General features: G+C 51.3%; 1 protein-coding gene and 1 gene segment (V, D, J or C); both read right to left on the bottom strand.

Annotated features, from left to right (window-relative positions):
• LOC309870877 (immunoglobulin kappa light chain-like) overlaps positions 1–15,131 on the bottom strand; it is a 613,762-nt gene that overhangs the window by 264,898 nt on the left and 333,733 nt on the right.
• Positions 6,788–8,755, bottom strand: LOC309871929 (uncharacterized protein; the record flags this gene model as incomplete). Its single annotated transcript, XM_082745429.1, has 3 exons — positions 8,618–8,755; positions 8,038–8,197; positions 6,788–7,773 (listed from the first exon to the last, which is right to left on the bottom strand). The coding sequence occupies exons 1-3, from the start codon at positions 8,750–8,752 to the stop codon at positions 6,788–6,790; spliced, it is 1,281 nt and encodes a 426-aa protein (XP_082601555.1). The 5' UTR covers positions 8,753–8,755.

The following is a 15,131-nucleotide window of genomic DNA, read 5'->3' as shown; positions in this document are numbered from 1 at the left end:
AAGAATTGGTGGAGACCAGCAGCAGTCAACCGCAGAAAGGAGAAAGTATTTTCTTTAGTATTGGACCCAAGCAGATTCAGCAGGCACACTTAATTTATGGGACAAAAGTTTCAGATCACCACCATATTCACCACTTTTGCCCAAACACCCCTGCACAAGCTCCTTTTTTCAGCCTCATGAGACTTTATATCTAATGCATTTTCTTATTTCTTATTTTCTTATTTCTGCATTCTTATTGCTTCAGCCAGGAAGGGACTGCCTCTTCCAAAATTCGCTAATTCCCAGAGGCAGAGGCAGTAATAGACTTGCTGAAGGGCATATGCTTGATATGCAAGCCAAATAATCCTGAGCCCTAATCCTTACTCTCTTCCTGTCAATGAGAGTAGCAATCTGTGACACATCTACCACTCATCCCCCTGGGTACCAGAGGACAAGGGGCACAGTTATAGTCTGCAGCCTGCTAAAATTTTCAACCTCTCCAATCTTATGTCTAAGTAGCTTGTTGACTTTGCTTCTCCATTACTTCTCATGAAATATGCAGTAAAAAATATAGGCCAGCATTACTGCCCTCTGTCTGCTCTTTTCACCTCAGTACTACCTGCGTGGTCGCTTGGCATGCTGTGTGTTCTGTTTCCAGGGGAATATGTGTATAACAAAACCTTTTTACTGCATTGTAATAGCTTTCTTGTCTTTCTTTCCTAAGACATCTGATTAAAGACACAGGGCCTGCCAACCAGCTAACAGCAGAGAAAGGACTCCAGGTTCTGCCCAGGTTGGCATCATATGTTGATGTAAGTTAAACTGGACAGCTCCCATACCATCCTGCCATGAAATACGACGTTTTTTAGGTAGATGCTCAAAGAGCAGAAATGGTCATTGACTTAATGTGGTTGGGGAAGTGGCCTGAAGTAATAATATGGATGCCCTACGGGGTGGCTGGCTAGGAAGGGTCTGGAAGGAGGAGAGTGGAAGGATAAAGGAGGAAAGATCAGTCACAAGAAATGACCCAGTCTAAAGCAAAAAGAGAAACTAAGCTAAAAACAAAACAAAACAAAACCCCCAATTCAAAATCAACAATAACAAAACCCCACAGTATCTGGGATACATGGGACCAAACAAAAGATCTGACATTTGTGCCACTGGAATCCTAGAAAGAGTGGGGAGAGAGGCTGGAGATGAAAAATATTTTGAACAAGTAATTGCTGAAAATTTTCACATTTACCAGACGCCCAACAGCATAAACCTGACGAAATATATGTCAAGACACATCGAATTATCATTTCTGAGCACTAAAGAAAAAGGAAGAATAGCACAGGATGAAAGAGAAAAATCACACCTCCTGAGAGAGGAATACACCTCGAATGACAGAGGATTTCTCCTCAGAAACCATGGGAAGGAAGGAAATGATGTCAACGTTTTTTGTTTTTGTTTTTGTTTTTTTTTCTAGATAGAATTGACATATAACATTGTGTAAGTTTAAGTTTTACATAATGTGATAATTTGATCTACGTTTATATTGTGAAATGGTTACCAACGTAAGGAGAGTTAGAGCAACCTTCACTTCACATAATTATCCTTTTTGTTTTACTTATTTACTTTTTTGTGGTGAGAACATTGATGGTCTCGTCTCTTAGTAACCTTCCAGTACAATATAATACTGTTAACTACAGTCACCATGCTGTACATGAGATCAGCAGAAATTATTTCATATGCAGAAGTTTGTACCCTGTGATCAAATCTCCCCTACCTCTCTCACTACCCAGCCACTGGCAACCACCAATCTAGTCTCTGTTTCTATGTATTTGGCTTTTTTAGATTCCACATGGAAGTGATATTATACATAATGGCTTTCTCTGTCTTCCTTATTTCACTTAGCATATTACTTTCAAGTTTCATCCATGTTGTCCCAAATGGCAAATTCCCTTCGCTTTCATGGCTGAGTAGTATTTCATTGCGTGCGTACACATGTATAGCACATCTTCTTTATCCATTTATCCATCATTGGACACTTAGGTTGTTTCCATATCGTGGCTGTTTTAATAATGCTGCAATGGGCTCAGTGGTGCATATATATTTTAAAATACCCAGTAGTGGAATAGCTGGATCATAGGGTGGTTCTATTGTTAAGTTTTTGAGGAAACTCCATACTGTTTTCCATGGTGACTGCACCAATTTTCATCCCCAGCAACAACACGTGAGGACATTTCTCCTTATCCTCTCCATAACCTCCTTCTCCGTATGCTCTATAACCCTTGGTATTTCTTGTGTTTCTTTTTTTTTTCTTTTTTTGTGTTAATAGGTACTGAATTTTGCATCTGCTGAGACAATCTTATGATTTTTACCCTTAATCTTGTTAATGTGATCTATCATGCTGATTGATTTATGGATACTGAACGATCCTTGCATCTCTGGAATAAATCCTTCTTGATCACGCTGTATGATCCTTTTAATGTATTGCTGAATTTGGTTTGCTAATATTTTTAGAGCATTTTTGCATCTATGTTCATCAGGGATAGGGCCCTTCTCTTCTGGACGCCAAGAGCAACAGCCTCACCTCCCATCCCCTTCTTGTCCAGGCTGGGCTGGCCCCCAGAATGGGATCTGGGAGGGGAGGCAGGTGCACATAACTCGGGCTCCTTGAAATTACGGAAACATGATAATGTGGACATGCAGCTTGCTCCAAACTGTACCTAGGTGAATAAATGTTTAATTTCAAACCCTATTATTTGCCCTATAAATATGGCCCTTGTGGGGATGGTCCACTGGAAGTGTTCCCTAAGAGGAGGACGCTCTGCCCAGGCGTCTCAGTCAGGACTCGGGCATGTCTGTCTCCACGGGGCATCCCCAGCTGCTGAGGTAGGGTGTTGTAAGTACCCGCTACGAGGTAAAGTGGCCTTATACTCATTCGTATACTCATTTGTATGCTTATACTAATAGTATACTCCTACTATTCCCTTCCTGTATGTGTAGATTCCTTTCCTCTTCTGTTTCTATTGGTTTTTCTATATTGATAATAAAGTTTTCTTTCCTTTTTGAAGCTGAAACAGGGCTGTGGTGAATCTTTTGTGCAGCACAGGAGGAGACTCTGTGTTATCACAAGGGCTACTGATGCAGATGCTCATCACACTAAAAAATACCTTGGCAGGAACATCTAAACGGGCACTGACCACTCCACTTGGCACCCTAGCTTACTTAAGTTGGCACATAAAACTAACCACCATCAGAGACAAATTGAGGGGCCGAGTGTTGGGCAAACAGACTCTGTGAGGGTGAGGTGTGTACCCCCAGGGATGGTTTACTTGATACAGGCTCTACTTGGGTTTAGGAAAAGGCTAATGTCACGAAGTGGTGCACCAGCCACGGGGAGCCACAGAACAGCCAGGGTGCCACCTGACAGAGGAAGCCTCAGGCATCTGCCCCACGCAGAGGAAAGATGGCAAAAGAATTGTGGTTGGACTTGCAGTGCACCCGAAGCTTCCACAGCCTCTGCCCTCCTCACCGAGACTGCGTGTCTGGCGTCTTAAGGGAATCCCACACCTTCCTCCTTCCCTCTGCTTAAGATGGAACAACAGGAGGAGGAACAGGTGCAGGGAAGTTTATATGGTGCCCAAGCAACCCTGCGCTGACTTCTCAAACCACTGGAGGGAACTGAATTTTCTTGAGGGCACCTAGATTTCATTCAATGGTTAATTCAACACAAATCAGAAACATTGAACTGAAAAGATAGACTAACTGAAAATCAGGATTCAGTCTTCCCTTAGGTCCAATGAGGGTCCCACATGTCTCCCCAAGGGAGGAAATTCTGGGTCTGTCTTCCATCTCTCATCTCTCTGGACAGTGCACAGGTCCAGGACCCAAGCTCAAGTGTTTGCCACATCCTTACCCATCTACAGGAGAAAAATGGCCCAGAACTCAATATTTTCCAGTCAGAGGTTTTATAAAAATTTGGGCCCAAGTTCTCCACTTTTTTTTGTTTTGTACCTTCCAATTCTTTTGCCCCTCTCTGCCTCCCATTATTTGTTTCCCAGAATATTTTGTTATTTTACCAGGGTTATTGATATGAAGAGCCAAGTTCATCCTTTCTCAAAACTGAACCTGTTTAAACACATTTTTAAATTGAAAATAGATGCTCTTCTTTCGATCTTGTAGCAATTTGTCATTTTAGAACTTCTTAGTTGCTCTCAGAGCTTTTTCGTTGACTTTTGTGTGTTTCTGTTGTAAACTCTATTTTGGAGTTATTTTTGACTCCTTAGATTTCTGTTGGGCACTTTCACAAACCACTGCTTATGAGGTTTGCTTCTGTTCCCCCTGACTGCTTTGCATAAGCCCCTCCAGGCCCAGACCAGAGGCTCAGGCTGTATAAAAGGGGACTTTATTATGTGAGCTGAGCTGCATAGGGCAGGCAAGGGCAGCAAGATGGCATCAGAGAGGCAGGTCCTCCTCTGCTTGTTGCTGTGGGTCTCAGGTGAGAGGTTGAAAAGTGCCATAATCCTTCTGGAGTAGTGTCAACTTAAAGAACTTTTTAAGATACATAATGGGGAACAGTGGTTATTTCCTGTGAGGGTCAGCCTCACAGTCAGGGTCAGGGTTAGGTTTACGGTCAGGGTCGTGGTCAGTGTTACGAACAGGGTCAGGGTTACTGTTAGGGTCAGGGTCAGGGTCAGGGGTAGGGTCAGGGTCACGGTCAGGTTAGGTTGAGGTTCAGGGTTAGAATTACGTTTAGGGTTAGGGTTAGGGTCAGGCTCACAGTCAAGGTCAAAGTTAGGTTTAGGGTCAGGGTCAGGGATCGGGTCAGTGTCAGTGTTAGTGTCAGGGTCAGGGTCAGTGCTAGGGTTAGGGTCAGGCTCACAGTCAGGGTTAGGGCTAGGGTTAGGGTTAGGATTAGGGTTAGAGTCATGCTCACGGTCAGGGTCAGGGTTAGGTTAAGGGTCAGGGTCAGAGTTCGGGTCAGGGTCAGTCTTAGGGTTCGTGTAGGGTCAGGGTTAGGGTCAGGGTCAGGGTAGGTTTAGGGTTCGAGTAGGGTCACAGTCAGGGTCCGGGTCAGGGCTAGGCATTAGTGTTAGGGTTAGGGTTAGGGTTAGCCTTAGGGGTAGTTTTAGGGTTAGGGTGAGGTTTCGGGTTAGGGTTCAGGGTTAGGATTTTAGGTTAGGGTTCGGGGGCGCATTCAGGTTCAGGGTTAGGGTTATGGGTTCGGGTTCGGGCTCCGGTTCAGATTCGGCTTCGTATTAGGGTTCTGGTTCGGGTTAGGATTAGGCCCTGCAAGGCGGCCCGGGGCTGGTCCATCTGTCCTCCCAGTGCTGACCTTCCTTCCCCTTGGCCCTCTGTCATCCTGGATCCTCTCCACCTCCTCCTGAAACTATTATGAATGTCCCCAGGAGTAGGGTGGCAGGAGTGGGGTTCAGGAGGGCCTGCGCGATCCTGTGCCCCAGGCAACACTGAGAAAGTAGCCCCAGGACATTGTGTCAGGAGGACTGGGATGAGGATCCCCTCCATCTCCTTGGGCATGAACACTGTTCCATTCCCTGCTGTCTCCACCACTGCTGTGCCAACTCCTACTGAAAACACATCTGTGACCAACTGAGCTAGAGTTTCAGGGGGTGAGTCCCAGGCTGAGCCCTGCTAGGTGATAGGTGCCCCAGTGGCCTGGGATCGGTGCCACTCACTGTTGTCCCAGACGGGGGTGCCTGTCCCGCTTCTCTCCAGGGGCCTGCGTTGGACCTCTGCTTCCTCACATCCTGCCCAGGGCTGCTGGTCCCCAGACCAAACATCTGCCAGTCTGAGGGTGACCAGCTCTGCCTCCCCAGCGTTTCCTTTGCCTGCATCCTTCCCTGGGAGCTCCTGCATCTCCTGACATATACTCCCTGGGTGCCTCTCCTCCCCCTTGACTTGCACATCCTTAGTCTCTGTCCCTGTCTCTGTCCCTGTGGGACCCAGTGACTTGGAGCATGGATTGGAGCAGATCCATGGGAGACCTTTCTCTGGCGTAGGGTTGTGAGCGATGCTTTTGCCCTCTGTGGTGTGTCTTCCAGCTTTCTGCATTTCCCTGGTTCCCGTGTGGGCCCCAGGAGGAAACAGGCGTATCTTGCCTGGGGACCAACTGTGGTGTCCTAGCAGGAACAGGGGCCTTGGCCCTAGGACTGTGCCCAGAATTCCTAAAGGGGTCCCTAGGATGACACCTCCTCTGTAATCCTTTGGGCATGTCAACATCCAATAAGGGAAATTCTATGTCAAACAGACAGAAGAAAGAAAAACAAAACCAAACCAAACCCCAAACAAGGGCCTCTTAAAATAGGTGCAGGCACAAAGGCACCTATTGAGGAATTCCACTTCCAGAAACCTCCAGAACACGTGCAGGAACAGAAAGAGAAAGCAGCTTGGGGTTGCGAGGGGCCAGGCTGGGGGAACAATGGGCAGGAGGGCTTGGGCTCAGGATCTCCTTTGGGGAAGGAGCTATCCTGCAACGATGTTCTGTGGTGTGGTGGCACAGCGTTGGGAAGGCACTTCATGCTCATGACATGTTCAAGGGAAAACAAGAACTTTTATTTAAAATAAATAATACACAGCATACAGGAGATGGATAGCGACTAGAATGGGGATTACTTACTGGAGCGGAAGAACAGAAGGGGAGGGTCTGAAACATTCTGGGGGGATGTCGGGGTCAGGGGATGGAACTGACGGCATTTTTATGGGGAGATCTCCCCGCAGAGTGGTGGGCTCTAGATGCGGGTCTGCGATCCCCGCAGGAGAAGGTGTAGGGGCAGGGGTTGGGCTAGGGGTGGGGAGAGGCTCAGCAGGAGCCTCCCAGAGCAGGAGCTGGGTCAGAGACAGGAACAGGAGCACAGGCAAGGGCAGGGAAAGGAGCAGGAGCCAATGATAGGGACGGGGTCTGGGGCGGGAACAGGGGCCTAGGCAGGAGCAGGGGAAGGGGCAGTGGTCCTGGCATGGCCAGGGGATGGGATGGTGGCAGTTGAAGGGGAAGACGCAGGGGCAGGGGCTGGGTCTGGGGCAGGGGGTGGGTCTGGGGCAGGAACAGCGGCGCAGGCAGGGAAAATGGAGGCCTTCCTGGCAGGGGCAGGGTCAGGGGCAAGGAGAGGGGTAGGACCTGGGTCTGGGGCAGGTGCAGGGACAGTGGCCCTGGCAGGGAAAAGAAAAAGGACAGGGGCAGGGGCAGGGGCAGGAGCAGGAACTGAGGCAAGTGCATTGGTGATGACTGGTTCAGGGTCAAGGGCAGGAGCTGGGTCTGGGGCAGGAACAGGGGCACAGGCAGGGAAAGTGGAGGCCTTCCTGGCTGGGGCAGAGGCAGGGGCAGGGGCAGGGGCCAGAAGAGGGGTAGGACCTGGGTCTGGGGCAGGTGCAGGGGCAGTGGCCCTGGCAGGGAAAGCAGAAGGGATAGGGGCAGGGGCAGTGGCAAGGGCAGGGGCAGAAGCTGGGGCAAGTGTAGGGGTGATGGCCGGTGCGAGGTCAAGGGCAGGAGCTGGGTCTGGGGCAGGAACAGGGGCACAGAGAGGGGTCGGGGAAGGGGTGGGGCCAAGGGAGGATCTGGGTCAAGGGCCAGAACAGGAGCACAGGCAGGGGCAGGGCAAGTGGGATCGGCGGGAGCAGGTGTGGGGGCAGGAGCAGGAGCCAGCTCTCCCTGGACAGCATCAGCATCTCCGTGGGCAGGCGCCCGGGCACCTGTAGGCTCCAGGTCTCCTGCTGAAAGGACACCAGACACCATCTCCCCCTCCGGAGTTGCTGAAGTTGGGAGTGGGTCTAGCTCCTCTGCTGGAGTAGCTGTGAGAGGAGACAAGGTCACCCGCAGGCCTGTGTCTCCCTGTGGCTTTGCAGAGAAGGAGCACAGCCTAGGGCCTCCCGGAGAAGCCGCAGCCACCAAGGAACCCTCCTTGGGACATGTCCCCGACTTCAGCCCACCCCCTGGGTGCTCTGAGCCAAGTCGTGGCTCCTGGCCCCACACCAGCCTGTGGGGGCTTCTCCTGGTGGGGCCCAGCACCGACCCATCCCCACACAGCCACGGGCACCCCATCCCAGCCTTCTCACCCTCGGACTTGGCTTCCATGGGCTCCATGTCCAGGACCGCAGTCCAATGGAGTAGCACGGGTAGTGGTCTGGGAGGTGGCGGAGACCTTCCCAGGACCGGGGACTCCGGGGTCTGGGAGGAGTGCGTGTCTTCCTGCCTCCTTCCTCGTTCATCCGTGGCCTGCCACGGCAGAGACAGGAAGTGTGCAGGAGGCCTCACAGCCCTGCCCGGCCATAACCACCGTCCTCCTGCCCAGTGCCCCTGCTTCTCCCAGATCCCACGCAGACCTGTGTGTGCACAGCCCCGCAGCTGGTTCAGTGCCCCGTCCCTGCAGGGTCTCAGGATAAACCCTGGGCAGAAGGGTGCAGCCCCCATACCCCGTCCCACCTAGTCAACCTTAACCTGGGGTGTGAACATGACCTGCCCACCAGGCATCTGACCCCTCATCAACCTGCTCCTGCTCGGGGCGTCTCCATTTCGATGAGCTCTCCTTTCACACACACACACACACACTCACACACACACAGGGGAGGAGACCTAGGCCTACACCTGACGATCAGAAGGTGTGGGGCTGTCTGACTCTGAGCCTTCCGGTGTCACCTTTGGATTCTTTTTGCCAAAGGGCCAGAGGCATCGGGGAAGCCTGACACGACCTGCCCAGTGAGGGGACGTGTTTGGCGGGCGAGCTCTCCTCTGCCTGCATCCTGTGGGCTTCGGTAGGCAGCACCAGAACATGTCGCTTCCTTCAGGATCTGCCCAGAAATGAGCTGGGCAGGGGTGTTTACTCTGGAATGTGGGTGCCTGGATACGTGGGTTCCAATTCCATTGGGCTCTGTCGTCAGGGAAGTGAGGTCACCACTGCCTGGGGGCTCCTTACCCGACTTCCTGCTCCCGCAGGGCTCCCTGAGGGCGCCCCTCCCCCAGCTGCTCAAGGCTCACCCTCCACCCCATGCCCTGTCCATCCAGTGACCCCCACACAGCCTCCCCACGGCCCCTGGGAGGCCAGGGTGCAGCTGTTGTCCCCGCTGGGAGGGCACAGAGCTGGGTTCTGACCGGGCTCCTGCTCCTGCCCAGGCCTGTGAGCCCGCACACACCCTGTGCCTCTCAGGGCCTCCTCAGTCTCCCCGTCTGCACACTGGGGGTGTTCTGGCTTCTCCTTCTAGGGATGCCATCAGGGGTAGGACCTCTGCATACATTCTATCCCCGCTCTCCCAGGAGGCTGGTGCACACACTTGGCCAGGCAAGGCTGAGCCAGGGGCGAGACGGGGTCATGGAACTCAGCCCAGAGGGGCCTGGATCTGCTCTGGCATCCAGGCAAAGCCACCCTCCTCCTGCCTGTGTCCCATCCCCCGTGGCAAGGTTCCAGTGCATGGCTTCTGACCTTGGTGACACAGACTTCCCAGGCTCCCATTATGTTGAGGTCTAAGGGCCTCGTCTGCACCCATGTGCTGGCCAGCCCCCACACGGGTCCCCGGGCATTCCCAAATCTGTCCTCCCAGGGTGGATGGCCCGTGGGACAGAGAAGGGAACAAAATGTTTGGCTGTCATTTCCCAGCTGATTGAGGAAAGTCTGGGACTTCTCCTGGTTCCGTCTCTCCTGTGTTCAGTGTCTGTCTCTGTCTTTGTCTTTGTCTGTGTGTCTGCATCTGTCTCTGTGTGTGTGTGTCTCACAGGAGCAGGATCTGTGGGCTCCAGGGGTGATGGGAGAAACCTCTGAAGTCTCCCTTGTCCCTGTTTCCCTCTCCTGTGCTGGTGCTTGGTTCGTTGCTAAGTAAGGCCTTCTCACCCTGAGCAGAGCACTGACTCTGGAACCTCTTCCCAATGGGGACCCTGAGGCTGCACCAAGGATGGTCCTGACCTTGGTCCCCAGGCCAGGGGTCTAGTGCTCTGCCACATTCTGCAAGTCCACAATGTCAGCCCCCCGAGCCCCCAGGCTATCTTCTGCTCAGAAGGACCTCGAGGGAGTAGAAAGCATTTTCCCAAGACTGGGAGCACAGTGGGTCAGGGGTAGTGATTCAAGGCCAACAGGCTCTTCTCCAAGCCTGTGGGAGACTAGGGACACCCTGTCTCTGTGGCCCCACCGATAGAAGTGTAAGGGGATGCCTTCGGTGTTGTAGCCCTGTCCACACTAGGGGTACCTCTTCCTACTTCCAGTAGTCCAGGGTGGTGATGGACACCAGGCCCCAGACCCTGTCCTCACCCAGTGCCCTGGCAAAGCCCCTGGGCCCCTTGGGGACCCCTCGACCATCAGCCTGTCCTGTCTCCCCTCCCCATGCTTTGGATCTCCATCCTTGTCAGGAGTCCTAATGCCCCTGACCCCATGGCCCAGCTGTCTCCAACCTCTTTTTTCTTTCCCCCTGGTTACCCACCATTTTCCCAGGGTGTCTCCCCCTCTGACCCCTAGCTGGGCAGAGTGGTGTGTGTGTGTGTATGTGTGTGTGTGTGTGAGTGAGGGTGTATGTGTGCACATGCACGCTCAAACACATATGCCTCTAGATGTCTGGGGATGCCCGAGGTCATGTCCCCACATGGGAGGGGTGGGTAGCTCTCCCCAAGGATCTGAGGAGCTCTCACCCTCAAAGCACACCTCATGGGAGGGTCAGGGATTGCCTAGGACTGGAGGGAAGCTCTACTCCTTGGACTCTGTACCCGTCTTTTGTCCTGGGCCAGTCTCTGCCTCCCTTGAGCCCAGGTTCCCAACTGACCCTGAGGGTTGGACATGGAAATGCTTGAACCTGGCCGTTCCTCCAAGGGTAGGTGGAGGTGGAGGAAAGGTGCACCAGGCACACAGACCTCCATTCCGAGAGGGCCAGGTGTGCACAGGAGACCTGCACACAGCACCCCGTAGTATGATCCAGCCTTGTGGTGGATGTGTACGCGACCATGGCGATGTCCCTGACTGGTCCCCCATGTTTCCTCACCACGGCCAAGTGCTCCATGGCCCCAAAGTCTGCTGAGCACCGGAACCGTGCCTCTCCTGGGAAGCAAGGCTCAGGGTGCAAGTCCAGGCGGGTTGGACATCTGAAGATGCAAAGGTTATCGAGTACCCCCCCCCCCCAGCTGGATGGAATTCAGAATCCCTCCCAGGGTCCCGCTCAAGGCGGGGTTGAGCCAGAGGACTTGGAGACATCAGTGGAGGCCAAATCAGGGCAGGGAGAACAGTGGGCCCCTTCAACTTCTCTCACCCTCTGCTAGGTCTTCATGGTTCCTCCCTGGGACAGAGGTCCAGCCTGTCCTTAGATATAGCCCTGGCTTGAGTCAGTGGGTGGGAAGGAGGTCAGGGAAGTTTAGGGTTTGATTGAGTGGTTTGGTTTAGTGTGAGGGTTATAGTTAGGGTTATGGCAGAGTCAGGGTCAGGGTAGGGCCAGGGTTAGGTTTAGGCTAGGGTTAGGTTTAGGGACTGGATCTGGGTCAGGGTAGGATCAGGTCAGGGCTAGGGTTAGGTTTAGGTTCAGGGTCAGGGTCAGGGTACAGTTTAGGTTCTAGTTAGGGTCAGGGTCTGGGTTAGGGTTAGCGTCAGGGTCAGGGTTAGTGTCAGCGTCAGGGTCAGGGTTAGGGTCAGAGTTAGGTTTTGGGGTCAGGGTTAGGGTTAGTGTTAGGTTTGGGTTTAGGGTAGGGTTAGACGTGGTTAGAGTCTAGGTTAGGGTAAGGGTAAGGGTATGGGTTAGGTTAGAGTTAGGATTAGGTTTAGGGTCAGTGTCCGTGTTAGGGTCAGGGTCATGGTTAGATTTAGGGTTTGCGTGGTACCATTAGGAAGCATATTTTCAATGACATATTTCAATGTGCCTGGGATAAAGTGTGTCTGTATCACCATTTTTCTGATTGCAGGTGCCCATGGGGACATCACGATGACTCAGTCTCCAGGTCGCTGACTGTGTCTCCAGGTCAGCGGGTCACCATTAATTGCAGAGCCTGTCAGAGTGTTAACAACTGTGTAGCCTGGTACCAGCAGAAACCTGGGCAGGCTCCAAGGCTCCTCATCTATGTTGCATCCAGCTGGCCACGGGCATCCCAGACCTGTTCATCGGCAGTGGGTCTGGGACGGACTACATCCTCACCATCAGCAACCTCCAGGCCAAAGATGTGGGAAACTATTACTGCATGCAGCATTATACCTTTCCAACCACAGTGCTTCAGCCTCAAACACAAACCTGCTCCCCGTGGCTGAGGGTCAGGGAGACTTTGCTGCACCAGCTGTTTCCTCCCCACTCAGCCCTGAGCGTATGCGTTTCCCTATCTGCCTGAGAAGTCACGTCTCCTTACTTACTCCTTGGAGTGCTTGTAAGGCCCAGCAGAAAAAGAAGAGATCAGACTTTTTCTGCATCCCCCACCCCTTTTTAAAATAAAGATTTTATTAATTTGACAGAGATAGAGAGAGAACACAAGCACGGGGAGCAGGAGGCACAGGAAGCAGGGTTAGGGTTAGGGTTAGCAGCGGTGGATCTGGGACTGAATTCAGTTTCACGATTGATCCCATGGAGGATGGCAATGCTGCCAGTTATTACTGCCAGCAGAGCAAGGACACTCCTCCCACAGTGCTCTGGGTGTAAACAAAAGCCTCGCAGGTGGCTGCTCAGTGAGTCTCAACTCCCTCACCTGTTCCTCCTCATGACCCAGGGTCTCTGGGTGGTTTGGGTAAGAGGGTCAGACTATGAGAGAAGAGGATCTCCAACTGACATGTGTCTGTGTGTGTGTGTTCCACATAAACTGTTTTATAATTTAATGATCATGTGACTATGGGGCTCACATAGTCACTCTCCCTGTTGTTCAGAAACTAAGAGCTGGATGTAGTTATCCGTGCTCCTTTGAATCAGGTTTCTCCATCTCTGTGTCTTTCTCAAAAATGACTTCTTCTGTCCTAGATATATTTACTTGTCCTTTTCTCCTTGTCCAATTTTGATGTCCCTTTTCTATGATACCCATTATGTATCTGGCCAAGGTCTTTTCTTGTCTTCTTTTTCTGTTTTCTTGAACATTAGGGGTAGAGTGAACTCCAGAAGAAGCCTGAATGTGCACAGTGACAAGGAAGAAAGGGTCAGTTTTCACCTCTAACACCCCCTCTACCTTGGCCTCCCTTGGGCTTCTGTATCCTCCTGAAGGGGAGCTGGGAAAGTGACAAATAGTGCCCTGTAACATGTCAGTGTCCTCAGATTCCCATTAGTTTCTATGATTGTAAAGGTGTCTCACCACATAGAAATTTTATTGTATTCTTTTTTATTGCCCCACAAAAAGCACAAACTTAGTGGCTAAAACATCTGTTGATCATCACATAGTTTCTAAAAGTCAGGTTTCTGGGCAGCGTTTAGCTGGGTTCTCTTTTTGGGATGTTCTAGCATGAAACCAAGGTGTTGGCCAGACTCCCTTCTCATCCAAAGGTTTGAAGAATCTGTTTCCAAGGTCATTTCAGGTTGTGGGAAAAATTCTTTTCTTTGTGACTATGTGACTAAAGGTCCTGACCTTTGGTGGCTGCAGGCCAGAGGTCACCTCAGTGTCCTAGAGGCCACTCAAAGTTCCTGACATGTAAGATAATAACGAATCATACCAGCAATGGGAAATCCATCCAGAAGAGAGAGAGCTTACTTCCTCCCTTAAGGGCTTCATTCTGATTTAGTGAGGTCCCACCAGCATAATCTCCATTTTAATTAACTCAGAATCAGCTGACTTGGGATGGTAGTTACAGCTGCCAAATCCCTTCCCCTCTGCAAGATTGCATGGGCTCGAAGGAGGCCCCGGGCTCTTCCCACACTGAATGGGAAGGCATGAACCCTGGGCTGTAGGTGTCAGCCCCCCCCCCCCCAAAGCTCTGTCTGCTACAACTGTCCCGCTTACAGAAGACTTTTTTGTTTGCTTATTTCCATTCTCTTTCTCCCAAGAGTCTCTGGAGCCTAGGACATCAAGTACAAAATCTCCCCAGGTAATGGATCATGAATAGCATCAGACCCACCCCTCAGGGCCATGTTTCCCTTCTAGCTTTTCATATTTCTCCTGTTGCTTCCCAACTGAAGAAATAGCCAATGTTTTCCTCGGCTTCATGTGAGATTTGTAATAAATGGATAAACAAATAATATTAGACATGTAATTTGAAAAATGCCTGAATTAGGAAAGAAAGAACCATCTCATATGAATGACCTAAGCTCCTACCCTAAGAACCTAGAAAATAAAGAGCAAACAAAATCCAAGCAGGTAGAATGAAGGAAATATAAAAATTAAAGTGGAAATCAATGGAATATATATTCTAGCCCCTCAAAACTTAGGATCCTTTTAAAACCAGCATGGTGTAGAGAGCTCAATGTATTGTCGTGCTAATGAGCCAAGGGCTGTGTATCATTCAGTTTCAGAGGGAAAGGTAAATGTTTAAGCTCTGCCTTATAAGTGGGTGGAGGCAGGTTCTCTTCTGTAGAGGGAACCAGTGCCTGTCATTCGTGGAACATCCTTGCATATATCTAGGCTCCAGATCACACAATGAGATTCTAGTTTTCCTATGCTTTGGGGGTCAGAGGTCTTTAGAGAGACCTTAATGTATGGACAAGAGCTCAGTTCAGCAGCGGCCAGGGAAAGAGGAGGTGCACCTGTGGGGTTTGGGATTTGCCGATGGAAATTATGTACAGCAGATTCTTACCACAGAGGAAACTCACTCCCACACTGCCCCTTTCTTTGGTAATGGGGTTGAATTAAGCTGTCTGGACAGGAACGTGTAAATGATGCCCTGGTCCAGAGGTCCACCCGCCTCCTACGGGCCCTAAGAACATTCCCCCTCCTCTGCCTGCCTAGCTTCTACAGGTGGAAGGACCACAGGGACTTCTCAGCCAGGACCTCCTCACCCACCCGCTGCTGAATTGCTTCTTCCTCTGCAACCTCAAAACCCTCAGAATTGGATCTGGGTGGGAGTTCTTAGCTGTCTCACCATCAGAAACCCTGGAGGCCTAAGGTGCAGCCCATTACAGTTACCAGCAGTGGGTAGCTACCCACCCACAGTGTTAGGGACAGCAAGGAAAACTCCAGCCGTGGGCCCAGCTGTGCTCCATCAGATACCCTGAAGATCATGGGCTCTGCTTCTGAGTCTGGAAGACCTCACTGGGGCCCTCTGTGGTACCTGGGCTTGATTGACTGTAGA

The sequence above is a fragment of the Mustela nivalis genome (genome assembly GCF_964662115.1).
Source record: "Mustela nivalis genome assembly, chromosome: 8".
Lineage (NCBI taxonomy): Eukaryota > Metazoa > Chordata > Mammalia > Carnivora > Mustelidae > Mustela > Mustela nivalis.
Note: the sequence above shows the minus strand (reverse complement) of the source record. Positions and strands in the feature narration are given on the sequence as shown.